Source organism: Cannabis sativa, chromosome 9 (genome assembly GCF_029168945.1).
Source record: "Cannabis sativa cultivar Pink pepper isolate KNU-18-1 chromosome 9, ASM2916894v1, whole genome shotgun sequence".
Classification (NCBI taxonomy): domain Eukaryota; kingdom Viridiplantae; phylum Streptophyta; class Magnoliopsida; order Rosales; family Cannabaceae; genus Cannabis; species Cannabis sativa.
In genome coordinates this window covers 277,374-304,858 of record NC_083609.1, presented here as the reverse complement: position 1 = coordinate 304,858, position 27,485 = coordinate 277,374, and the positions used below count along the sequence as shown (strand labels likewise).

Genomic DNA, 27,485 nt, shown 5'->3' with positions numbered 1-27,485 from the left:
AGCTCTATTCTTATATGAGTTAACATACATTTCAAATCAAAATAAAGAAAAAAAGAAGCTCTAATGTATCACTTTATTATTTTAAATTATAATTTCAATTTGCATTGCAAAAATGAAAGTGCTTTTTTTTTTTTGGAAAAGAAAAGAGCTAAAATGAAATTTATGATGAAGGAGATACCTTGTTATTTGTTATCATTTCCTTTAAATTGAAATATTTGACTATAATAATAACCAAATGTAAGAAATGATATAATAGAGATTTTCGTACCAATTAAATATATTATATTAGTATGACATTAAATTACATTATTAATATTAATCATATTGAATATGATGGTAAAATAAACAAAAATATTATATAGTAGTGTGTGATATTATATTACACGTCTATTATATAATAAAGTTTTGGAGATTTTTTTATTACTTTCGTAAAAAGGTGTTTTGGTATGCCTTTTTGTTTCACATATAGAATTTTTTTTAGTTTATTTTTTTTAATAATCGTGTACGTTGTAATTATTTAAAATTATCTGTAAATTTTCAAAAATTTTAAATAATTTATAGTGTCAAAAATAAAATTTAAACAATTACTTACTGAGAGTATAAGAAAAAATAATCATGCATGCAATAAAATATTTAAATTTTATTTTTGATATTGTAAATTATTCAATATTTTTAAAAAATTTACATGTAATTCTAAATAATTATAACGTACACAATTATTAATAAAAATTAAATTAAAAAACTCTCATAGATATTAAAATAAATAAATCGTTGTGCCAAAACACTCTTTAGTGTAATTAGACTTACCATAACATTTTTATACTTTTGACATATTAATGTAAAATTCATAAATTTTAATTTAGTCTCACTAAGTAATTTTAAGTGAGGGCTAATAGCAATTTGCAAAATTGATACCTAATAATAATGTTCTACTCTATAAAATTAGTTGAGTTTTCATATAGAGTGGGATAATGGGGACAAAGACCATTGATGGATCACCTAACTTTAGTAACTGAATTCATATCAATATCAACTGTAATCTCCCTAAATTAATTAATTGATATTTTTTTATTAAATATTCATTAACAAAAATATATATTTAATAGGAAGTTTCCTTAGCAAATTTGATTACATGATTTAATAAATTCTCACCAAAGTTTTTATCTTTGACATTTGATTTAAATTATATGACCCTTTCTATTTCTTCCCCACTAAGAAATTATCTATTTTTCGCATTTAACACCCAAATTAAAACTAAAAATCCTTACTTTTTTCCCGGAAACTTAGTGACACTTTCCCGGGAAAATAGATTTTTTTTTTTTCTTTTTTATTTTCCCTGGGTTAGATAGTGTTAAATTCGATTCCTTCCGACACTAGTAGAAAAAAATTTGATTTTGTTTTTCCTTTCTTTTGTTGAAAGATTAGATTTTTATTTCATATAGAATGGGACAACAGCAATCCAAGGATGAGCTTCTGTATCAGCAAGTTAGTTATGGAAATACCGAAGGGATCAAATCCCTTTGCCGAGAAGGTGCACGCCTCGAGGTAAACCACTAAATTCAATTCATATATTGAGGAAGAAAGATCAAAGCTTGTTTTTTTATTAACGTTGAATTTTGGATTGGGTGTGTGCTCAGTGGGTTGATAGAGATGGAAAAACCCCTCTCATTCTTGCTTCAATGAATCCGGAGCTATTCAATGTAGCAAAAACTTTGATTGAACTTGGGGCCAATGTCAATGCTTATCGTGCTGGTATGATTAGCCCTTAAAAATCCCTCCTTTTTTGTTTGATGCTGTGTTCTTGAATTTGTGAAAAAGGAACAGTTATAATGAATTAATGGTTATTGAAAAGAGATTGTTTTATGAGATTAATGAATGGATAGTTGTGGCAGGCAGGCTTGTTTATTGAGGGTTGATTTAGTACACCCTATTATAATACATAGTATTATATAGGCTAATTTGGATTTTTACCTGTTTGAACTTTAACATAAACCAAACCATGCCTCCAAAACTTTTCAGGTCGTTAAAATTTCCCTTTAGAGTATTGAAATTGTTGTTTTTAAGAACTTTTGTCCAATTTTATTAAAGAAAGTCTGACGTGGATAAAAATTTCGGAAGCGCAATTTAGTACATGTTAAAGTTCAGGAGGTTTTATCAAAGTTTAGGAGTACAATTTAGTATATAGACACTCTCCACAGTAATAAAATTGAACTAAATTAGACAAGTTTCCTATACCTTGGTTTCACAACTCTGACTATAAGGGTGAATTTTAATTTGTTTCAAAGATTCTCTAGCTAATTCTTATGCAGAATGGATAATGAAGGGGTGTCTAGTATGGATTAATGATGCTATTGTGTTGGGATTTTGACCCATATGCACCATTGAATATGTATCACCAATTTGCTTAATTCAATTTCTCCTCTGTTTTTTTAGGTCGTCATGCTGGGACTCCTTTGCACCATGCAGCTAAAAGGGGCCTTGAAAATACTGTTAAGTTGCTTCTAACTAATGGAGGTAATGTATGCTCTGTTCTTTTGTTGAGTTTTCTTGTAGATATACTTTGTTGAGTGTGCTAATTAGTAATTCACTTCTAATATTTCAGCCAACGCTTTAGTCATGAATGATGATTGTCAAACTCCTCTTGATGTTGCTAGGGAGAAAGGGCACGGTAATGTTGTCCGCGCAATTGAGGTATATTAGAAGTTTATATTTCGATTCTCTTCTACTACAAATATGTCTTGGCGCTTTGCTTTGATATTAACTCATGCCATTATGTTATATTGCAAGGATATTTATTATAATTTTAATGTGTGTAGCACCATATTCGCTTATTCTCGGGTTGGATGCGAGAGTTTTATGGGCCTGGATTTCTTGATGTATTCGCTCCTCAATTGCTTTCAAGAAAAGTGTGAGTATTCATACCTATGATCTTAGTTGAAATATCTTTTATTCACTTCTGTTAACTGTACAAATGAATATTAAACTTTCATCAGTGATTTTATTATCGAATATTACTGTGTATTAATGTCTACTATTTGGTTTTTGTAGTTGGGTTGTTATTCTACCGTCTGGATCCCGAAATCCAACCAAGCCTTATAAGTTGGAGCTTGCCCTATATCCTAGTGTGCAGGTATTGAAGAGTATAATTTGCATTTTTTATTTTATCTCAATTATTCTATGTATTATATTTGTAATTTTGAAAGCTGTGCTCGAGTCAGCTGTCGAGATTGATGATCTTATTTGAATTTCATTGAACAGAACAGATTCATATTGTGCTGCTCTGTAGTTAACTGTATTCTTTTTTCCTGTTACTCAGTATAACTTTCAGCAACTAGGTTACTGTGTGCTTGCATGCTTTTGGGACCATTTATGGCCTCTGACCATATTTTATGATAGTTGTTATCCTAATGCTTGCCTTGCCTATTGATGTGACTAAATGCTGAATATAGTTGTCTTCATCTTTGCTATTTGGTATCGATATTGGGCGATACTGTTCGGAAAAGTATTCTAAATTCTGATTGAAGTGGCCACATAAAGTGTTTTTCCTTTTCATGGTAATCTGTTATTGTCAGATTCATGACATCATTGGCGAATTTCTGGACCTTGGTTCCTCGTGTAACATGTGTTTAATCTTTTGATTAATGTCAGGATGCCAAACCGCGTGCTGTAATTGCATTGTGGAAAGCCAATTTGGAAGAACCGAAGTCACTTCAGGCTGATTCGTTCGTGTCAATTCTCGAGAATGTCACTAGTAATTTCTTGATTCTATAAAATTTGTTCTGTATTTCTTTTTTGTTTAATAACAATTTTAGGAGTTATGTGGGATTTCATTTCTTGGTGTGTCTTTAATATGTCTGGTGTCTGGTATCAATTTATAGTACCGAGAGGCAGGAGGCGGAGAAGAAGGTGTAGGCCTCGAATGCTTAGTCGTAAGTACAAATTCAATAACTGTGAAATTCTCCTGTAGAATATCATGATAGAATAACATAAGAAACTAGTGATCTATTAAGTTGGTATTGCAATCAAGGGATTGCAGGGTAGTAGATTTACCCATATCATTCTCCAGCCTCCAATCAAGGGATACAGAAATGTTATATATGTGTGTGTTTCAACCTGACATAGTTTCTCTTGGGATTAGTCAGATTCTTCTTCTTTTGTTTTGTCCTTATGTGTAGTTTACTTAAGTTTGCTTTCTTTCCAGAAACTCGCATTAAACTTGCCCCCGAAAAGGAAGGTGACTGGCAACAGCTTCAACAGTTCTGCAATGCTTGCAAAGGAATTCCTCAGGTACTCTTCAAACTTCCTATATGGATGATATTCTTGTCGATTCTCTTTCTACTCTATGTATGCTACACATTATTACGTGAAAAACTTCTCGAACCAAGTGTGATTATATTGACTCAGAAGCGCATTATTAGAATCTGTTGGTGAATACTTTTATTCTAAAGTAGTTGCTTAACTTCCTTAGATTTCAAACTTGAAGATCTCTGTGGTCCATACTATGGACTGAATGGGGTGGCTTAATCCTACCATGACTTTAGTTCGTTGTCTCGTAGTTGAAAGTTATCGATGCAATATTGGAGTGCTATTTCTTTTATTAAAAATTTATTGACTATTTCAGGCACATCCTGCATTTTTGCATACTGATCAAGTCACAGTTCAACAAGCCTCTTCACCACCAGCTGAGGATTTGGAATTAGCTATGGCATTGAGTGCCTCTATTCAGTCTGCTTCGGAGGAAAACCCTTATAATGCCAATCTGAGCTCTGGAGCCAGTTCATCTGGCACTCAGAACCCGAGCAGTTCTAATCAGAGTGCATCAAAAGCGCCTGAGTGGCCAGAGCAAGGAACTTCCGAAAGTAGCCATTCATGCTCAACCGAGCATGATGACAAGATCCACCATGAATCAGTTGTCCCAACAAATCAAACCCCAGAATCGATTGCATCAGCACCACCGATTCCAGATGGTCCCATTCACTATCCATCAATTGATTCAAGTCCTATTGATATATCCTCCCCAGTTGTTGAGAATAATGTACCTGCTAAACTCGGTGATAGTAAAGAAGATGGCGAATCGTCATCCTGTGTTGTTTGTTTGGATTCTCCTGTTGAAGGAGCTTGCATCCCTTGTGGTCACATGGCTGGATGCATGTCTTGTTTGAATGAAATAAAAGCCAAGAAATGGGGATGTCCAGTCTGTCGAGCAAAGATTGACCAAGTTGTAAGGCTTTATGCTGTGTGATGATTAAAGCAAAATGTGAGCAGCCCTACATGGTGAGTGAGATTTCAAACCTTTCCTTTTTTGTATATGCTTCAACAAGAGAGTATTTCAGTAGACCCCTGTCTAATTCAGAATTCAGGAGAACTTTCCAGTCCAATTTTCTTTTATGATCGTCACCACTTGTAAATTTTGTAAGAAATTCTTGATTGTTTAAAGTACCGAAAATAAAATTCAAACTATTACTTATTACTTATATCATAACTGAACTAAATACCGATATTCAGATAAATGATTGAATTCTCATTGACCAATAATGCAGGAGATCGATTTGGCCGGCTATGGTGGGATAAAGGAGTTTGGCTCCAGCATGCAGCATAAAATCTATGTTTGTAAGGTTGTTTTTTCTTTTGTTTATTCATAGCTGGTGTGTTAAGAACAAACAAGACTTATTTGTTTTTGCAATTGTTTTCTTGTGTAAAGTCTTTGTATTATACATATATAAATAATATAATATATATTATGTATACACCCTTAATATGTGTGTATGCTGTTTTTTTGTATGTATCAAATTCAAGTAATAGACAATACTAAATGTTTGTAATGCAAGTTTTGATGTTGATGACACATAGCAACAAATGACAATGATAATAAATCCTTAAAAAAGTCCTAAATACTCTCTTGAATAGTGATTTTGGTCTATCATATAAGGCACTTTTAGTTCTCTTTTTCCCTTTCTTGTAGGGGGTGTTTTCCAAGAATTCAACTTGAACAAGATGCTATTAGCTGAACTATTATATATCTATATATATATATATATATATATATATATAAATCAAAATTTGGAGATGAAAGTGTAGGGAACTTGTAGGGTTATGATGTTGGATGGCTTTTGACTTTGCAGGTGCATATTGTTTGGATATGAACCACATATATACTTTGTGCTATGCTAGCTTATCATAGGCATTGCTGTCCTTGTCTTTGGCTTTTAATTTTTTTTTTTCCTTTTTTTCCTTTTGTAATTTAACTTAGGCTAATGAGCGGCGAAATCCTTCTTTATTTTAATTTTATACGCTTAACTCTCTTATTTTTATTTTATATACCAATTAAATTTCACCGTTAAATTATTGGATTATTACTGTGTTCACTTGTATATACATAACGTATTGTCATGTGTATACTTGTATAGACAATAATTATGATCAATATTGATCCTTTAAAGGGTCTTGGGAATGATTGGGACCCAATTACTACTGTAGATAATCACATACACACACTTGACACTTCTTTTTTACTCAAACAAAAACACTTAATTATCTTTTTATAGCATTATTTAGTCTCCTTTATGAGACACAACAATCTTCATTTGAAATCTGGTCATTGGACAGAGAGAGCTTATATTATATATGTTTTGATTGGTTTGGCAAATTTTTAAGGTGGCTTAGAAAAGATATTAAAGCTTAGTTTTTGCAAGGGTAGGATGATTTCTTTCTTTGTTCTACTATAAGAAACTTAACTCACTTTCTCATATGTAAATAATACAAAGTGGAGTAGACTGCATATTCTGTGGCTAAGGTCCTAACACTTTAAATGTAGACAATTATGTTTGTCCCAATATTTTAAAAGCTGCTTCCTTCACCCATAATATAAAAGTGAATAAATAAAGATTGAAAAGACATTGCTATGTCATTCTGTTTACTTATAAGGTACAAATTATAGTATATTGACAAAAATATTAATTTGGTTCCTGTGTTTTGTTTAGGAGTGATCTCTATGCTTTACTAAATAACAATTTGTTTGCAAAAGCAAAAATCAAATTAGCTGATATTCTGGATTCAATTTCGATCAAATAATTTTTAATAGGCTAATTAAGATTTTTGCTTCCCGAACTTTGACATGTACCAAATCACGTCTCTGGTAGTTAAAATTTTTCCTAAACTATTGAGATTGTTGGATTTAAGGACTTTTGTCATATTTTAGTAAAGAAAGTCTAACATTATTGAAAGTTCAGGGGGCATGATTTGGCACATGTCAAAGTACGAGGGGCGTGATTTGGTAGATATTAAAGTCTGAAAAGCATGATTTAGTACATAAACAATCATGACTAAATTAGTAAAATTGAATGAAATTGGACAAAAGTCCTTAAATTCAATAATCTCAATAGTTCAAGGAGAATATTAAACGGTCAGAAAAGTTCAGATGACATGATTTAGTACATGTAAAAGTTTATAGGTAAAAATTTTTATTAGCCTTTTTAATATTACTACGTATATATGAATGTGAGTGTAATTGATAGACGAGTGAATAATTACACAATAAATATTATGATATTTAGATGATGGTGTAGTCAAAAAGATGTTATATATAGTATGGAAATAAGATTTATGGTGACCCCAAAATTAATTAAGTAAGTTTGATTTAAAGGAAAATAATAGTTAAGAATAATGTAGTATAAGTGAAAATAGTAAGGCACAAAGACTCCCACACATGGGACCATCAGTCCTACGTACGTAAGACCAACAAACAAATAGGCTCAACATACACTTAGTCAAATAGGCATATCTAAATGGAGAATGGAGAGAATTCCATAGGTTATTTGGGCATGGACGATCGAGTAGTCTATTAATTAAAGCATGCAAGCACGTATATATATATTCTTCACCAATACTTACTATCAAAATTTTCTATTTATTATTAAATTGTATGACTCGTTATAATTATTCAAAATTATTAGTATTACTCTATAAGTTTTAGAAAATATTGAGTACACAAATAATAAATTAAATAATAATCTATATATGCATGGGAACAATATCGTCAGAAAGAGATTGTTAAAACCAAAAGAAAAAAAGTTGATACTAAAAATATTTAAATTAAAGTTAAAATAAAAAATGTACCAGAAAAAAGATCATGTTGTAAAAAAATAGTACAGATAAAAAGATAAAGCTGGATATGTAATGTAGGGTTTCAAACAATAATATCTCTATATATGTATTTAATTAATTAAATGAGTTTTTTCATTTTTACACTTCAAAATAATTTTCTTTGCATTTTTACGAAATTCTACCTAGAAACTCCTATTGCAACTAGCGCTGTAACCTAAATTGCAATAAAAAATTGTATAAAAACCCCTATTGCAACCACTTTTGAAACCCAACCCATAAATTTAAAAAAAAAAAATTAAAAAAATAGTATATAGGAGTAATTCCCCTTAATTAAATTAGTTATAATTAAATTTATTATATATATATATAAAATATATATACTAAACTTTTTATGGTGTACATTTTAGTTATTTATAACATATATTACACAAATTTTTAATTTGTAACTTCTAAAATTAAAGTTCAAACATTATTTTACATTTCACGTAACTTAAAAAAAATACAAGCAACAATTTTTTTTTTTTTTTTGAGGAAATAAACTTGTTATCATAAATTAAAGAGTATAGTCATTTACAATAACAGAGTTTATAGGCGGAGGTATACAATCCGACCAAAAACAAGCCTTATCTACCCCTAAAGCAAACTTAGCCAAACCGTCTGCAGCCATATTAGCAGAACGTTTGACATGAGAAACATTTACATTAGGGAAAAAAGATAAAAGACTAGTGATATCAGCAATTAGATCTTGAAAAGAAGAAATAGCTGATGAAGATTTGGTTAAAGCAGTTGAAACTTTTAGAGCATCCGTTTCAACAAGGCTGACTGGTAAATGAAGTTGGATGGCCCAGTTTAAGCAGTGAAACATAGCAAGAGCTTCCATTTCATGAGAAGCATAGAAATACAAGCAACAATTTAAATCATATTTTGAAAACTAAATTTTATAAATATCTTAAACCATTATAACGTTAACGTACATAACTATATAAAAATCTTAGAATATAACTATCCATGTGTTAACAATAAATAATTATTTTTTTTAAAAAAAAAACATGATAAGATACGGGCAAATGGTGAGCAATATTCAATCCAATTTAATTGAATCGAATTAAACTGATACAATCCAATTCAATTACAAGAAATTGAATATCTAATTACAATTGGATTAGATTGGATGCTAAAAGTTAGATTTTAATTGGATTAGATCAGTTGTTGGATGTCAATCTCAAAATTCAATTAAAAACTGATCCAATCCAATTACATTTATATGTACATTAAAAAATTATTTATATTGATCTATATAACAAAAACTAATAAAAATATATTAATTATATTTTTAGTTGCTTTTTTTTTGTAAAATTTGTACCACTTGGTTATTCTATGTATTTATTTTCATGATATTTTGTTATATTTTATTACTTAACAAATATTGTTGTTTTAGTTATTTCAAACGTTGTAACAATGATATTTTTGTAGAGTATTAATAAACTTAAAAATAAATGGTAATATTTAAATTTTACGTTTTTATCTTTATATTTTTTAAGTTAATATTAAAAATTAAGTGTGTAATTGGATATCCAATTAAAAAACTGATCAAATTCAATTAGTAATTGGGTCAGATTGAATTGGACTTTAAGGTCTAATTGGATTGGATTGGATGAGGAAAAAATGTTGGCTTGAATCAGATGTCCACCCTATAGATGGTAATAGATGCAGATATTAGGACTGAATATTTCGAGCGGGTTCGACCCGAACCTGAGCAACCTGCCTGAACCCGATCCAGTGAACCCGCAAATTTTTTTCTAAAAAATGTTAAGACGGGTCAGGTTCAACCCGGTACCCTTCGGGTGGGTTCGCGAGTTGAGTTTTTAGGACTACCTGGTTTCGGGTTGAACCTAAACTCGCCCGCCAACCAGCTATTTAATATATATTATATATATTTTTTTTATTTTTCGTTACATTATATATATATTAATTAAAAAATAAAAAACCCTAAAAGTTTTACATATTATATATGTTTAATTTAATAAATAAAAAATAAAAAGATAATTATTTGAATAAAAAATTAATTTTTTTAAAGAGTTGACCGAGTTGACCAGGTCAACCCGGCCAACCGAAACCTGCCAACCCGTGACCTGCCAACCCGCCAACCCGTGCCCTATTCGGGTCCGGGTTCAGTATTATTTTTCTGAACCCGAAACTCGCGAACCTGAAACCTGCGAACCTGAAACCCAATAAATCCGCCCGATGTTCAGCCCTAGCAAATATGATATATAAGGAAACTTTACTAATCATGTTTAAAAATTGACCTACTATTAAATTTAGACCTCTAACTAATTTGTACCATAATATGCAGGGTTGTTCATCAAATTGCTCAAACTGCCCGCACCGTAAAAAAATGAGGTTTGAAATTTTTTGTGGTGCGGTTGCGGTTTGAATTTTTCCTAAATCGCGCAGTACAGTGCGATTTACGGTTTTAAATTGTTAATATGCAGTTCAAACTACACCGCATCACACATTATAAAAATACCAATTTTTATATTTATTCAGGTCTAATATGTGAAGGTCGAGCCCAAAAAGCCAACTAATTTTTTTTTTTTGATAAATCAGGAAAGTTATATTAGCTCACAAAACTTTTTTACATTCTAATAGCACCTGAAAAAATAGGCCTAAATTAAGTATTTATACAAATTGTACAAAGTAAAACAATCAGTTCTATAACAATGAATTGAACCATTCTTTGTCTACATTCGAAACTTTTTTAGGCCAAAATAATTCCACTCTTTGAATCACACCAGCCTTTAACTCTTTGCACATTCTCATGTCATCTTGAGTTTCATCATCCCAATATGACAAATTTCGCATCTTCCATATGTAATAAATTAAGCTTGTAACAGCAGCAGCTATTACAGGCTTCCTGAAACTGCTCATCTTCGACCTACCAAGCCAGCGAATCAGACCCGAGAGGCTAACTCATTGTGGCTTCCATTGCAGCCACACCTTGACTTGCTGCAGGCACACCTGGGAAACAGAGCACTCAAAAAATAGATTTACTGATGTTTCAGGCTGTTCTTTACACAGCAAACATCCACGATCAACAGAAATTCCCATCTTGTATAGTCTATCTCTTGTTTTGAGTCTGTATTGGATAGTTATAACCACCCAACAAAACTGTGCTTTGTTGTGTTTAGTCTACCCCATATTTGCTTATTCCAAAATACATTCTCTTGATCTGGGTTCAACAGTTTGTAACCATGGGCAACAGTGTATTTTTGCAGCACCAAGTTACCATTTAGAGCAGCCTTGAATTGCTCCTTAAGTCGATCTCATCAAGTTAATCCAGTACCAACTCGATTAACTTGGTGGGATGTGATCCCATCAATCTTCATTATGTAAATATACACTATTTATCCATCTCAACCATAAGCTATCCTCCTTATTGGCTATAGCCCAAAAGTACTTCCCCATTTCAGCTTTATTCCATGCTGAAACATTTCTGAATCCCAACCCCCGGCAGACTAAGGTTGGCAAATAGCTTCCCAAAGCCACAAGGCCCGGTCCAAGCCCACTAATTATTGTATTGTTAAAACTTAATTTTTTTTTCATATTTATTTTCAAGCCTTATGGTATTTTTTACAAATGTTGTTCAAGCTTTGTTGTATTTGTGATAGTTTAATTATTTGGTGATAATCTAAACTGTAGAAACCGCAAAAACTGCACTGCACCTCACATTTTGGCCAGAAAACATTATAACCACCACCATCTAAGGTTTCAACAAACACAAATTCAAAAAAAAAAAACACGAAGATATGAAGACGAAGGCTGAATTTGGTGGGCTTCTAGTCGGACTCAAAGATGAGGTCGCCTTCTCGGTATAGACGATGCTCGCAGACGAAAACGAGTGTTCGGGGCCTCTAGGTTTTGTCAGCGCTTGAGTGATGTGGAGGTCCAGGTCCCGAGCCTTTGGGTTTCATCTGGGTTTATGGGAGTTTCGGGATTTCGTCGCCACTTAGGTTAGGGCGCTTCTGGTAGTGGTGTTGAGCAACAGAGATCAAAGAGATCGGGAGATAAAGAGCTGTGACTTTTTAATTAAAAGGGGCAGAACATGAAAAGGAATAAAATTAAGTATAATTGATATAAATTATTAAAAAACTAAAATTTGATATTGAATATATTACATAAGAGCTTCGTTAAATTGTTTTAATTTATCTATTGTTGGTGTTACACCGTAATAATTGTTAACAAAGAAAACTACATAGATTAGTGTTAAATTAATTTAGAAGTTAATATAATTATTACATTATTTTTTATATTCGTTTAAATAATTGTGACCAATATTATTTTTTATAGTACGTAAGTAGGTATAAAAGAGTCAATATATCAAATGGTAATAAAAGGGGGGTTGGTTAAAATAATAATAAGAAAATAACCTTATTCTGATTCGGCAGTTAATAATTACTATATAAATACAACAAAAAAGATTCCATTATTACTACTAAATATATCTTCTTCTTTTTTTCACTTGATCGTACATCATATATATACATTTATAAAAGTAATGATTAATTATCACATATATACTAAAATTATTTATATAAATAATTAATTTCATATACTTAATTAAAAGTGATATAATAATCACCCTTTCAAAATATTCATATTATTATTATTTATTTTATTTTTTTATGAGAAAAAAGGAGAGGCGAGTCTCTTTACTTAGCAACAACCAAGCACTACATGTGTATCAACACGATAAAAAGTAATATTTAGTTAAAATATAATTAATTTTTTTTGACTAAAAATAATTTTTAATCACAATAAAAAGTTATTTGTAATTAAAATATAGTATATTTAGATACAAGTTGTTACTAATTTAGGTTTGTGACTAAAAGTACATTTAGTCACAATAAATTGTAATTTTTATGACTAATACATTTCTGTGCAATCCCACACCGCTTGAGGAAGTTCAAGTGTGATGATTCTGAGAGTGTATATGTGTATGGGACTACACAATTGAAGATGGTTTAAATAAATTAATTGGTACTACATGTGCATCTTATTTTTTAGTAGATCATTCCGAAAGAACTTCACAGGTCGAATGGGTAACCTCTTGAGAAGTACAAAAAGCGTGCGAGTAAGGACAAAGTAAGCACGCTGAAAATACCCTTATTGGTCTGTAGGGTCAGTCGTCAGTCCATAAAACAATCAGAGTAGTGTACTCGTGTATAAGAATCATAAATCTGTAGGAATGTAAGCTTGAAGTGAGATGTTACATAAGTATTTAATTACAAAACTAGTAGTCTCTATATTTTATTTTTTTAATTATTTTTTTTTATAGATTGATAATTAAAATTAAATAAACATATCTATGTGTTTTTTTATTGTCTTCATCATGATCTTTACTTTAATAATTTTCCTTTTGTTAAATTTGTTTGGAGTGCTTAATTGTAATGACACTATTTTCATCAAACGTATGTACAAAGCAAACTTCATGTTTTTAAATATTGAAATTATTGTTTAAGGTTTCTATTTATATAAGAATTTTTCTCTCTATTAATTATGATTAATTAAAGATCATTGAGACATAATATCTTTGTAATGACTAATGACACACATTTTGCTTTTTCTTTACAAAATAGACAAAAGGAAAAAGTGGCTAGCTAATAATATGGGAAATTTCCATTAATAATTAATATAAATATATATAATATTTATAGGTGCCTATATTTATAAGCCATAAAATCATAATTAATTCTTTGATGTTAAATGATCTTATTTTAGAGGCAACAATATCTAGTATTTTTCTTATTACCAAAAAAAATTATTATTAAAACAAACTCGGCCATCTAGCTAGAGTTAATATATATATAGGGATATTATTTTGTTCCGTTATTCTACTTTCACGGATTGTAATCCGTGATGTATGGCAGCCGTCAGATGAGGGAGTTATTTGATCTGACGGCTGAGATTGATCTAGGGGTAATTAAGGTTAAAAAGTAGAAACGTACCCTGACACTCATTTAATGTACTCTGAGACCCATCTAATGTACCACGGAATGTATACATTCCGTGAAAATATATCACGGGATAAAATCATATCCCTATATATATTGTAAATTTATATTAAAAAGTATTTATTTTCTCATATATTAATTCCTCAGTCATATCAATTATTATTAGTTAAATTATATTTCTTTGTATCAACACTATATGTAGGGATCTTCAATTATTTGATGTTTTCATGCTGTAAAATGCAACTTACTTATTAACCCTATAAATAATATGCTTAAAGAACAAAACCCTTTACTTAAGGGAGTAAAAGCATAATTGTGTTTTTTGTACCATATATATTTGGAATATTTGAGAAGATATGAATATATTAATTAGTACTAATTAAGTAACGTGTAATCGAAGAAATTCGATCAATGGACTAGGGTTTTATATTTAATTAACAAAATTTAACATAAACAATAAACTTTTATAAATATAGAAGAGAATTCTCTACTAATTACATAATTATTTATTAGTTACTTAATTTTGTTATTTTAAGTTTGATCGGTTTCTTAAAAACCAATAAGTTTTGTTTTGTTTTTTTTTTTTTTTTTTTTTTTTTGAGTAAAATAAATTAATGAATGATTTTGTAGAGTTTTGCAATTAATTGCCTTTGATTTATTCGATCATGAATTAATGTAAACATGTATATATATGTTGGGAACAGCTAAGTGATGATCGATACAGTTGTGTTGTCTTTTATTTTCCCCTAATATATACAAGCATATATAGAACTTCTATTTAAGAATACAATTGGAACCAAGTAAATTATATTTTAATTGGGAGGTTATAACTAAATAGAGTTACACTAAACAAAAAAATTAAAAAACTAAAAAATACCAATGTAACAATAATAATAACAATAATAATCATTAATACTATATCATAATAAAAATATTTTAGAGTAAATATAATTTCATACATATATTATAATTTAAAATAAAATTATTAATTATACATAAATAAATTTACAAAATACATGTATATATTTTATTAAAATGTAATTATTCTTATATAGAGGTATACTTTGTTAATACGGGACTTAAAAAATATATAACTGATTACAATTTAGAGGTTATTCTTATTTATAATTGACCCAAATTGGGACTTGATTTTGTGACAGTCAGTAGTCCCGTGATCGGTAAGGGGAAACACCGGTTAAGCTGTACAATCCCACACCGTCTGGGGAAAGTCAAGTGGGATGATTCTGAAGCTGTGTAGGTATGGGACTACACAGTTGAAGAGAGCTTAAATGGATTGATTGGTACTACCTATATCAACAATGTGCATCTTGTTTTTCAGTAGCCCATCACGAAAGAACTCCACAGTTAAGCGTGCTTGACCTGAAGCAATTTTAGGATGGGTGACCTCCTGGGAAGTTTTCCCAGGAAGCGTGTGAGTGAGGACAAAGCACGCTGGAAACACTCCTGTTGGTCTGTAGGGTCAGACATCAGTCCATGAAGCGGCCAGAGTGACGTACTCGTATATAAGAGCCATTATTCTGTGGGTGTAAGGGCCCAATGGAGGCTTGAAGTGGGGACGTTACAGATTTTTTTATAACAAATTAGAAGTTATTCTTGAATAGAGTATTCTTAAATAGAGATTCTACTATATATATATATTTATATCAGACACTATATATAATGACCCTTCCCAAAAATACTTCTAATATATTTTGTTCCTAATATTCTTTCATACCATTATAATATTCTTTTATATAAATTATAGTTACTTACAATATTAGAAATTCATCAATTAAAAAAATATAGTCATTATAATTTTTGTTATAATAATGAAAAAATATTTTTTTGACTAAAATTAAACTCAAAACTAAATATTTTTATTCTTATCTATTTTACAAAATATATAGTCTAAATTGTTATTTAATAAATAAATGTGAATTCAAAAAAAAAACATACAAACCAAATTATTGTCCCAACTTTTTATATTAATAATATTAGCTACAATTAATTGGATATATTACTTAATTACAAAATTATGATTTTTTAATGGAAATGACAATTTTGTAATTAATCTCTTCTACTATGTAAGATTAAGGCAATAAATTAGTTGAAACAGATTCTAAACTGTTGTGATGATCATAATACAAAATAGAGATTGCAGTAAAATTATGAGTTATTATATTAGTTGACCATATAATAATAAATTAAACATAAATATTCTAGCAATATAGTCTCATAATGTATAAATATAAAAAATAAAAAAATTGATTTCTAGTTTTAATTAATAACAAACATGTATTCTCGTATATATATAAACTAGATAGATGTTACGTGACTTGTCACGTATGTTAATTTTATTTTAGTTTTCAATTTTTTTAATATTATAATTTTAAAATTAATAATATTCAATGTAGCGATAATCATTAAAATTTGAAAGCATAATAGTGATTTAAAAAAAAATTACTATTATACTTTGTAATAGTAATTAAAAAAAATTATTATTCGTCCTAAATTTATCTTCGGAATTAATGAAAATGCTCATCTGGTTAAACTATCAAAACATTCAAATTTAATTTAAAATAATATTTAAAATTTAACTAATTCTAAATATCAAAATTTGAAAATAATTTTTAATAAAAAAATAAATAATATTAATAAATTTATTATTAATTGCAACACTTTAGGTGGATTAATTATATTTAGCTTTAACTAACTACATATGGATGTTGACCCTTCATGTGACAACATCTAGTAATTTGTTATTTTTTTTTTATTTTAAAAAAAAGTCACCCAATAATTTTTCATAACAAGAATTTTATTATATAGTCACATTTTATATAGAATAGATATATAAATATGAGTAATTTGCGGCAAAACCCCCTCAACTATCAATTTACTTGCAAAAAACCATCCAACCTCATATTTTAGTGGGAAAACCCTCCAAAGTACTGTTTCATTTACATGTTTAAGGTGCCATCTATTCAGTGTTAAGTCCTAATTTTGCCCACGTGGCAATGACACGTCACTAAAAAATTATCCTACGTGGCCATATTTTACAAAATAAAAATTAAAATAAAAATAAAAAATTTAAGAGTAATTTGCGGCAAAACTCCCCCAACTACCAATTTACTTGCAAAAAACCATCCAACCTTAAAGTTTTTTAGATGGTTTTTTGCAAGTAAATTGATAGTTGGGGGAGTTTTGCCGCAAATTACTCTTAAAGTTTTATTTTTATTTTGTAAAATATGGCCACATTGGATAATTTTTTAGTGACTTGTCATTGCCATGTGGGCAAAATTAGGAGCTGGACAGACGACACCTTAAAAATGTAAACGGAATAGTACTTTGGAGGGTTTTCCTACCAAAATATGAGGTTGGATGGTTTTTTGCAAGTAAATTGATAATTGGGGGGGTTTTACCGCAAATTACTCTATAAATATATGTATTGTATAAATATAAATATATATATTTGTTGAGAATAGACTTATTACTAATTAGATTGAAAAATATTACAAAAAAAATTTTATTCTCTACAAAAGACTATGGAGAGATGTTCTCAAAAAATTAGACAATAAAATGTTAAGGTTAGATTGCGTATATCCTATCTAAAATTCTCCAAAGAGATTTTTTTTTGAAGATAATAATAATAATAATAATAATATCTCAGCAAAAAAGTAAATAATTAAAAATAACAAAAAATCAATCTCTCAATAATTATAAATCAATTATAAATAAACTATAAAACAACAAGAAACATTACCTCATAATAACTATAAATTAATTATAAATAAATAAAATAACTAAAACAGAATATCGAACAATTTATAAAAATCTGTATTTTGTCAATAAAAGAGTTTAAACCGTAAAAATAAATTTTTTTCGATCATACTAACCTACTTTTGTAAATTTTTTGATCTATTATCTAAAAATTTCATGTAAATGTATGCCTCATTAATAAATACGACTTTAATAAATTTAATGAAGTTACATATAGATGGATTTTTCTTCCAATTAATTAGGTAGCTAAAGCCAAAAGAAAAAAAAAAAGATTGATTATTAGTTGTATTGTAGTACGTATATATTATTAGTAAATGAGGAATTGTGGCATGATGAAAAGAAGAGTAGCATGTATAGTACAATATATAATTATTTGTGTATTTATTACATCTTTATATTTTGATACTGTAATAGGGTGCACCATTATTGTTTGTACCTGTCTCTTTCCAAAACTCATCATTTATTTATATGTATATATATAACTATATATGAATATAAGAGAAGTCATCATCATATATACCCTACACACTAGATATATACTTTATATATAATGTATATAGTTTTTAAGCTTTTAGGATTCCAACTTGGTTAAGTGAGAAATTAAACTAACTTTAAGCTAGTATTAGAATTGAGTAGGTTGGTAAGTTCTTATGTAACTAACTTTCTTTTAAGCTTTGTTGGTTAGTTAATTAAGTGTGTGGGTTGATCTTGGTGAGTTAATCTTAACTAATTTTATATTCTCTTTGTTGAATTGATACACAAAATGCAATCTTTTAATTTTGTGTTAAAACTTCATGTAGTATCAGAACTTTCTCTTTCTTGAAATTATAGAAACTTTGCTAATTAATGGCTGGCCATAGAGATTCCTCTCACTCAACCAATCCCAATTCAACCACTATTTTTCTTCCAAAATCTTCTCATTTTACCTTCTCTCATTTTTTGTATGTTAGATTAGATGAACACAACTACTTTTAATGGCGTCATCATCTGTTTGCTACGATCAAAGACTGTCGACTTTAGCGACATCTCGATCCAACTCTCACACCTTTAAAATTTCTCACTAATGAAGATCGATTACTAAATCGTCTCAATTGCAAGTGTGAAGATTGGGATCAACAGGTCTCTTGGCTACTTTCATCAATGTCTAAGAAAATTTCCACTCGAATTAATGGTTGGATCTGATACAGTAGCTCAAATCTGGTCTATTCTTTCGTGAGTATACTACACTACCTTATATTGAGCTAACATTGAGAAATACCAAACTCAGCTCAAAAGCTCTCGAGTGAAGGGTTCTTAAGTGATTTCTAAAGATCGAAAGTCTTGTCAATTTTCTTATTTTCATCGGTCATTCAATGTCAGCTCAAGATCACACTGAAGCAAACTTCAATGGTTTATCTAGTGAATACAATGTATTTATGACATATATAAATACAGACTTAATGCCTACTCTAATATTGTTGAGATTGAAACCCTCTTTATGGCTCAAAGGTTCGATTGGACAAAGACAATACTGAGCTTGATATTGTCGAGGCAGAAGTCTGTTTGGCTCACACAAAACCTTTCTCATGTGGTAGAAGTACCTTTTCATCACCTTAAATGTCTTCCTCTAATATTTTTTCTACTTTTGCGATGTCTGTAGGACCAGACGTCAGTTTAGGAAGCAACCAGAGTAACGTACTCGTGATACATCTTCTATCTGTTTTGCATTCCTGAGAACTTTCATCCTAATTTTTTTCGTGATCATGTACGTTATAATTATTTAGGACCACTTGATAAGTTTTAGAAAATTCTGCATAGTTTATAATACCAAAAATAATGTTAAAATATTTTGTTACACCTATAACTATTTTTTCTCATACATGTTGTCAGGGTCAATGACCATGAGTATTAATGGGCCCAATAATTTTTTTATGTTTGTGTCATATCTAAATTGAAGTTTAAGTATTGTTGGGCTTATTAATTTTATAAAATTTTACAAAAAATATCATTTTTTTCACTATATAAAAGTATATTGTATAAAAAAAAATTGGCCCTGAATTTGACTGGAACCTAAGCACGAACTTAGCCTAATGTCCAGAGTCGAGCTTGCATGTTGATATGTTTGAATTTTATTTTTTACATTGTAATACTATTTGAAGTTTTATGAAAATTTGCAAGTACTGATCATAATTAAGTAGAACATACACAATTATGAAAAATAAAATGACTAAAAGATTCTACCGAAACAGTTTGGGTTCAAGCACGCTTAACTGTGGAGTTCTTTCGTGATGGGCTACCGAAAAACAAGATGCACCTTGTTGATATAGGTAGTACCAATCAATCCATTTAAGCTCTCTTCAACTGTGTAGTCCCATACCTACACGTCTCAGAATCATCCCACTTGACCTTCCCTAGGCGGTGTGGGATTGCACATCTTACCCGGTGTTTCCCTTTACGAATCACGGGACTACTGACTGTCACACGATCCCAACAACAACTACGGGTCATGTTCGGGCCCCGTCCTGAGTCTAGGGTCTGGGCCTGGGTCACGAGTTCTAGTTTAGGTTCGGGTCTGGGTGTTGGGGTCTAGGTCATGGGTTTGGATCTGGGTCCGGGTCCAGGTCTAGGTCCAAGTACAAATTTGGGTACGGGTTTGGGCCCCGGGTTTGGGTCAGGTCTCGAGTCTAGGTCTGGTCACGAGTCCCGGGTCTAGGCTAGAGGTCCGGACCTAGGTCCCGAGTTCTAGATATGAGCCCAAGTCCCGAATTTATGGTCCAAGCCCGTGTCTCGGGTCTAGGTCTGAGTCTCAGGTTTGGGTTTGGATCTTAGTCCAGTCTCGGGTCTGATCTCGGGTCCGGGTCTCGGTCCGGTCCTGTGTCCTAGGTTCCGGTCCAAGTCTGAATTTGGGTCTCAGGCGGGTTCAGGTCCAGGTTTGGGTCCCGGACGAGTCCAGTCCAAGCCTAGGTCTGGGTCCCAGACCTAGGTCTCGGTCCCGGGTCAAGTCCAGGTCCGAGTCTTGAGTTCGAATCTCGGGTTTGGTCCAGGTTCGGATCCAGATCCGAGTCTAGGTCCAGATCCGGGTCTGAATTCAAGTCCGAGTCTTGAATTAAGTTTTTTTTAATATATTAAAATTGAATCGAATGAGATTCGATTTGAAAAAAAATTAGGTGGAGCAGAACGAATTTGCTTTGAGATCTAATAAATATCTAAATGTTTCAGATGAGAAGTGATTCATCAGATCGGATCTTTCCGACCAAATCTAACTAAATAGATATTTTTGACATGTTGAACAATAACAATGCTGGTAAAATTAAGGAGAAGACCAGAGTACTTATATTACGTAGGTACATATAGTAGATGCTGTGATAAATTTTCTTACCCTATATCTGAAATTATATACTTGTACAAATATATAACTATAAATTTATTTGAATTCCTTTATGACTTGAGTAGTGAACATCAACAACTTTATCTCAGGATATATTTAATGAATAGGATGAATTAATTCATTAAAAATAAAATAAAACTGACAAGGTGGGTGTGGAGTCAGATTAAAATGTAAAAAAGTAAAATAATAATAAGAGCTAGCTTATCGATTTATAATAATAATTAAGCTACTAACAATAATAGACAAGATCTTCATCGAAATTAAATAATAGAGAAGACCGATAGAAACTATTTAAGGAAACATGAAACAGTTACTAGAAACCAATAATGACCTTTTTTTGTGGTAATTATCTTTTATAGTAAAATTTAAGCATTGCACCATTACATACTTTCTAGTATATACATAAATTTTCATTAATAATACTTTATTTAAAATTTTTAAGAAAATAATAAAATAATTTAATATTATTAAATCATACGTTAATTTTTTTTATTTCTTTTTCTCTATATTATTTAAATATTAGATTTTTTGATTTATTTTATTAAATAATAGTATTAAATATTGGAGTAATTTTATTTTTTTATCATTTATTTTTACAGATTTAAAATAAAAGAAAATTTAAAAATATCAAAAGAATAAGATGGAAAAAATATAAAAAGATCTCACAAAAAGATGATCCATAAAATAGAGAAAATTGTGCTAGAAAATAAAGTTGACATTTCAAGCCTAAATTAGACTATGTCGTGATCGGATTTTAGAAAAAGTTAAAACATACAAGTTCTAAATCTCTCTTTTATCTTTTCGGGACATCTTGAATCGTCTAAGTTCGAACAATATCGAGAGAGTTATGGTCAAAATACTATCAGTCGATGCAGTAAAAAACTCACTGTCCAAATAAAGGGGGTCATGCCACAGCCACGGTGCATGATGAGCATACCGCGGCCCGTCCTTTCTAATGCCAAGCAGAATAGGTTTTTTTTTTCTTCAGCATTTTGCATTTTTTTTTAATCATTTTTTGGCTATAAAAGAAGTGGACTTCAATAGTTTTCAAGAAGCAATCAAGGAGGACGAAAATTAGAGATAAAAATCAATGCAGAGGCTTTTTCAACGGGGTTTTCAGCATTCTTTTCTTCTATATTTTCTTCTCTTTTCTATAATTAATATGTGTGAATTTGCTACAATGAACATGAGTAGCTAAACAGTTTATTAGGGTTTAGATGGATATTGTTTTGACATTGATTTTTAGTTTTAATATGATTTAATTTTTCCTCAATTTCTATGTATTTTATTTCATTCGTACTTAATTACTTTAATTGCTTGATCACCAAATAAATGTCTATGATTATGACGTAGATCTGAGAAGTGTGTGTCGATTATGCTATGGTGAAATAGAACTGAATTTCGATATATGATGAGAGTGCCTATGGTTTAAATAGCTTATAGGGTTTCTGTGTTTAATGTCTGTTACATGTTTAATTTATCACGAGAGTGAAAATTTTGCATCTAATTGAGATTTATATATCTGAGAATACTATAAATTACCTTAATAAACCTGCTGTTGCATAAAAATTGGTAATAAGAAGATAATCATATTAAGTCATAATTAATATATACAATTGAAATCAAAAGTCCTAACTTTTATTCATTGTTAATTTGCCATTAATTTACTTGTTTCCTTAGTTTTATTATTCTTATTATTTTCTAGTTTAATTTTATCTCAAATTTTATTTAGCCAAATAGAAGTAAGAGTTTAATTTTAACGTATTTAACTACAATTCTCGTGGGATCGACCTCACTCTTTGTGAGTAATACTTGTTCAAACGATACGTATACATGCGTGTTACAATTACCACGACACCTGCATATATAAAACTCAAATTTATTCATACCTCATTTTTTCATTCTCATATTATCCCTTTTGCTTACTCGCATCTAGCGATTCTGATCGAGCCACCACCTTAATTAGCGACCGAGAAACCTACACCACCACCTCCTTCCACTCGTCGGCCCTCAACTCTCTCCACCGCACCACCTATTCATATGCTGAAAATACAAAAAGAATAAGAAAAATGTTCTATAACCTATTTTATAAGCGTACCAGAAATGATAATTTATTTTTTCCATGTATATTATAAATTATTTAATATTTTTTAATAAATCTTAAAAAATATTTTAACTGACTACAATATATATCATATATTCTAAATAAAAAAGTTATATATAATAATAGAAAATTGGCTCCATCTTGATGATGAAAGCTACTGGAAAAAGCTTTGGAAACTTGATGTCCCTTCTAAGGTTCTTCACTTTTTGTGGAGAGCTTGTTCGGGTTGTCTTCCTACGAAGGTACAACTTAGCACTAAACATGTGAATGTCGATCTCATATGTCCTTTATGCAATGTCTATTATGAGACGATTTTTCATGTGCTTATTGGGTGTCGTTTTGCCCAAGCCTGCTGGCACCTCTCGACTGCTGCAATTGCTGCTGTTGTGGATGATTTCAGCAGCTGGTTTTTCAATCTTTTGGACAGCAATCAAGCTGAGGTGGTTGTCGACGCCGCAATGATTTCATGGAGCATTTGGAAGACACGAAACGAAGTCTTCTGGCAAAAGAAAACCAGCACTGCGTTGAGAGTAGTTCAGTCAGCTAAGAAGGTCCTTGATCAATGGCGAGTTGCAAACAAGAACACAACAACCTCTTTTGGTACTGGTGTACTTTCTAACAGCAACATTTGGAGCAAACTAATGGGTGGAAAGATCAAGGTAAATGTTGACGGTGCTATCTTTAAAGCTCAATAAATGTTTGGTTTTGGTTGTGTGGCGCGTAATCATGCTGGTCATCTCTTGGAAGCAATTTCGGAGTCTAAAATTGGTGTGGTGTTGCCTGAAATTGCTGAAATTATTGGTATGAAGGAAGCATTAAGTTGGATTAAGAGGAAAGGGTGGGAGGAAGTGATCATCGAGACAGATTTGTTGATTGTCTTGTAAGCACTCAACAACTCAGTTCATATGACTTCATACTTTGGTTTGTTGGTGGAGGATTGTCGTTTGATTTTACCTACTTTAAAGAATGTTATAATTTTTTTTGTTTACCGATCTGCTAATAAGGCTGTCCATTGTCTTGCTCGGGAGTCTTGTTCTTTGTTAGGTTGTTTGTTTAATGAGCTGAATGCTCCTTCCTTTTTGAAGAACATTGTAATAGTTGAGACTATTTTTTAATAAACTTCTTTTTAAAATGTATGTATAATCACATTGAAATTATAAAGCAATGATTTATAATACCTAGTAATTAACTTTTCTGAAAATATATATTATATATGATGTATGTCTAGGCTATTTTTTGCCAAACAATAATATATATTGGGAAATTCTACTCTCCATTAATTCATATACATATATATATATATAAATATATAATATTGCTAGTTATAGCTATAGACGTATCTCTTTATTACTCTTCCCCATTCAATCATAACAAAACTAAAGTGATTGATGAAGATGAAGATATCTTACTTATTTATTTATTTTTTGTTGCACATAATAATATTATTATTCCTGCAACAAACAGTGTTTGAGCAGACCTATATATATAGTGTAATAATAGACAAGAATTGAGTATTTGGGGTCCAACCATATATATGTAAAAATATTCAATGAAACTAATTAATGCAACTGTTCCAAGTTAGTTTTAATCACTAGAGGTTAGCTCAAGTGGCTATAAGTGGATGTGTGAGTGTTAAAGGTCCTGGGTTCGAGTCCTAAGTAAAATATGATTGTAATATATAAACGTTTAGTTCATTATTACATTATTATTAATATAATTAAATACTAAATTTTCATATAATTTAAAAAAATATTATTTACTGACCTATAAAATATTTTAGACACCCTTAATGCTTAAAAATAATCATAAAGTAACATCTATAAAATATGTTAGAGAGCACTAATATTCAATAAAAAAGAGAAAAGAGGGGCAAAGTAGTAAATTAGCTTTAGTATATAGTAGGAGAGTTGTCAATCAATGGAGAAAGAAAACAAAATCGCTAAGAGTATGTTTGATATTGTTTTCTGTTTTTTGTTTTCAAAAATTTGTTTTTAAAAATGAGAACAAAAAATAGTTTTTGAAGTTTTTAAAAACAAGTCATGTTTGGTTAGTGTTTTTTAAAAACAATATTGACCAAAAGTGAATTGGTTTTTAAAACAGAAAACAACATTTTGTTGTTTTCAAAATTTTTGTTTTTTGTAACTTTGTTTTCTGAAAACTGTTTTCAAAAAACAAATGCCAAACAAGCCAAATTGTTTTCAAAAACAATTTTCTGTTTTTAAAAACAAAAAACAGTTTTTTAATTATGATGCCAAACATGCACTAATTGTATTATTCTCTCTGTTTTTAACATTTTTAACCCTTTTAATATGTCTCTATCCACTGTCAAAAAAATTCCTTTATACTTACTATTTTTTTCACATTTGTATTTACCATTTTGATCTCATCATCATTATCTTATCACTCCAAATATAATATCAAATGGTTTTTCATGATTGTATATAATTAAGGTTACTATTTGGTTACCTTTTCCTTTTTCATTCTTTAAGGTTTAATCAAAAATTAAAGAAAGAGAGAGAGAGAGAGAGAGAGAGAGAGAGAGAGAGAGAGAGAGAGAGAGAGAGTTGAATGTATAGTAATTAACTAGTAATAAAAGGACTATATATACATAGTAGAGTAGAGTTAGAGTATATAGTACTAAACCCTATATATGTACATACAACTATTTATATATAATTACATTATATGTACACATCATCCCAACCCTTCTTTCCTCTCTTCTCTCTCTAATATATATATATATCACTATATAATATACCTACCCTCCTTCTCTCTCCCATCATCCATAGCCAAAAGCTTTCCTCTCTTCTTCTTCTTCATATAACAAATCCTTATATATATATAAGTTATATACCATCCATCATTTTTTCACTTAACTCATATATCATTTTTTTATATATATAGATAGTTTTTCAGAGTTTTTTTTTTCATGCCAAAATTAGTACTTTAATATATATATATGGAAAATCCTCACTAGAATTTTGAAGAAGAAAATTGTATATATATATATAGAGAGAGAGAGAGAGAAAGAGAGATATGGATATGAATTCAGTTGATGAAGAATTGGAAAACCCTAATTCCAACACCATGGAATCATCAGAACATGATGATCAAAACTCCAATATTGGTGATCAACATCTTCACCTCATGAACCCACAACAACAACCACCACTACCACCACCAGCTACTTCAGGTTCAGGTTCGGGTTCGGGTTCAGGTTCGGGTTCGGGGTCAGGTTCGAGTAGGTACGAGAACCAAAAAAGAAGGGATTGGAACACTTTCGGACAGTACCTAAGGAACCACCGGCCGCCGCTATCTTTAAGCCGGTGCAGCGGAGCTCACGTGCTCGAATTCCTCCGTTACTTGGATCAATTCGGTAAGACAAAAGTCCACACTAATCTCTGTCCCTTTTTCGGGCACCCGAATCCCCCAGGTCCATGCCCCTGCCCGCTAAGGCAGGCATGGGGCAGCCTAGACGCCCTGATAGGGCGTCTTAGGGCAGCTTTTGAGGAGCATGGGGGAAAACCCGAGGCGAACCCTTTCGGGGCTCGGGCAGTTAGGCTTTACTTGCGTGAAGTTAGGGATTCTCAATCTAAGGCAAGAGGAGTTAGTTATGAGAAGAAGAAGAAACGGAAAAGGCCACCTCACCAAAATGCTGCCACTACTACTACTGCTCAGCTAATAATCTCAACCAATGAAACGATGTCGTTTGGTGGTACTGATGATAATAATAATAATAATAATAATAATAATATTAATGATAATGATGATAATATTAGTGCTGCTCATTCTGTTTCTACCGATGATCATAATATTATTGAGTAACACATAATTATTATTATATTATTATCATTATCATGTAGTAATTTTGGATTTAATTATAAACTCTCTATATATATATGATCATCAGCTAGCTCTCATTTTCTTATTTTATATTTGTTTTAACATTAAGTTTTGATTATATATGTTATGTTTTATATATATAATAAGTATAATATATAAAATTTAAATATTTTACAATACAACCTTGGATTTACTATATATTATTTATCCGTTTTGGTATGTGGGAGAAATTTTTATTACAATTTTTTGACGGTCTTAAGATATTTTGTAAGATTTTAAA

The 27,485-nt window shown here is 30.4% G+C and overlaps 3 protein-coding genes across 5 annotated transcripts; all 3 read left to right on the top strand.

Moving 5' to 3' along the window:
• Nucleotides 1-1,131: 1,131 nt before the first annotated feature.
• Nucleotides 1,132-5,781, top strand: LOC115722107 (putative E3 ubiquitin-protein ligase XBAT34). Of its 3 annotated transcripts, XM_030651228.2 has the most exons (11): nt 1,137-1,545; nt 1,638-1,752; nt 2,434-2,514; nt 2,603-2,691; nt 2,817-2,908; nt 3,049-3,130; nt 3,649-3,751; nt 3,879-3,929; nt 4,202-4,287; nt 4,622-5,274; nt 5,541-5,781. In XM_030651228.2, the coding sequence occupies exons 1-10, from the start codon at nt 1,444-1,446 to the stop codon at nt 5,240-5,242; spliced, it is 1,422 nt and encodes a 473-aa protein (XP_030507088.1). In that variant the 5' UTR covers nt 1,137-1,443; the 3' UTR covers nt 5,243-5,274; nt 5,541-5,781. The 3 variants fall into 3 exon arrangements, with proteins under 3 accessions (XP_030507089.1, XP_030507088.1, XP_060960529.1); XM_030651229.2 differs by lacking the exon at nt 3,879-3,929 and having other exon boundaries at nt 1,132-1,545; XM_061104546.1 differs by lacking the exon at nt 5,541-5,781 and having other exon boundaries at nt 1,181-1,545; nt 4,622-5,474.
• Nucleotides 5,782-11,909: 6,128 nt separating this feature from the next.
• Nucleotides 11,910-24,057, top strand: LOC133030984 (uncharacterized). Its single transcript, XM_061104148.1, has 2 exons — nt 11,910-11,972; nt 23,557-24,057. Exons 1-2 carry the CDS (start codon nt 11,910-11,912, stop codon nt 24,055-24,057), a joined length of 564 nt encoding a protein of 187 aa, XP_060960131.1.
• A 1,861-nt stretch (nt 24,058-25,918) lies between these two features.
• On the top strand, nt 25,919-27,247 carry LOC115722108 (protein LIGHT-DEPENDENT SHORT HYPOCOTYLS 4). The gene has a single exon (XM_030651230.2). It carries the CDS (start codon nt 26,399-26,401, stop codon nt 27,185-27,187), a length of 789 nt encoding a protein of 262 aa, XP_030507090.2. The 5' UTR covers nt 25,919-26,398; the 3' UTR covers nt 27,188-27,247.
• Nucleotides 27,248-27,485: the final 238 nt, after the last annotated feature.

Coding starts and splice junctions, on each gene's coding strand:
- LOC115722107 (XM_030651228.2), top strand. CDS start 1,444: ATGGGACAACAGCAATCCAAGGATGAGCTTCTGTATCAGCAAGTTAGT. Junction 2,909..3,048: donor CAATTGCTTTCAAGAAAAGT/GTGAGTATTCAT, acceptor TGGTTTTTGTAG/TTGGGTTGTTATTCTACCGT. Junction 3,131..3,648: donor CCCTATATCCTAGTGTGCAG/GTATTGAAGAGT, acceptor GATTAATGTCAG/GATGCCAAACCGCGTGCTGT.
- LOC133030984 (XM_061104148.1), top strand. CDS start 11,910: ATGAAGACGAAGGCTGAATTTGGTGGGCTTCTAGTCGGACTCAAAGAT. Junction 11,973..23,556: donor AAGATGAGGTCGCCTTCTCG/GTATAGACGATG, acceptor GTCCCTTCTAAG/GTTCTTCACTTTTTGTGGAG.
- LOC115722108 (XM_030651230.2), top strand. CDS start 26,399: ATGGATATGAATTCAGTTGATGAAGAATTGGAAAACCCTAATTCCAAC.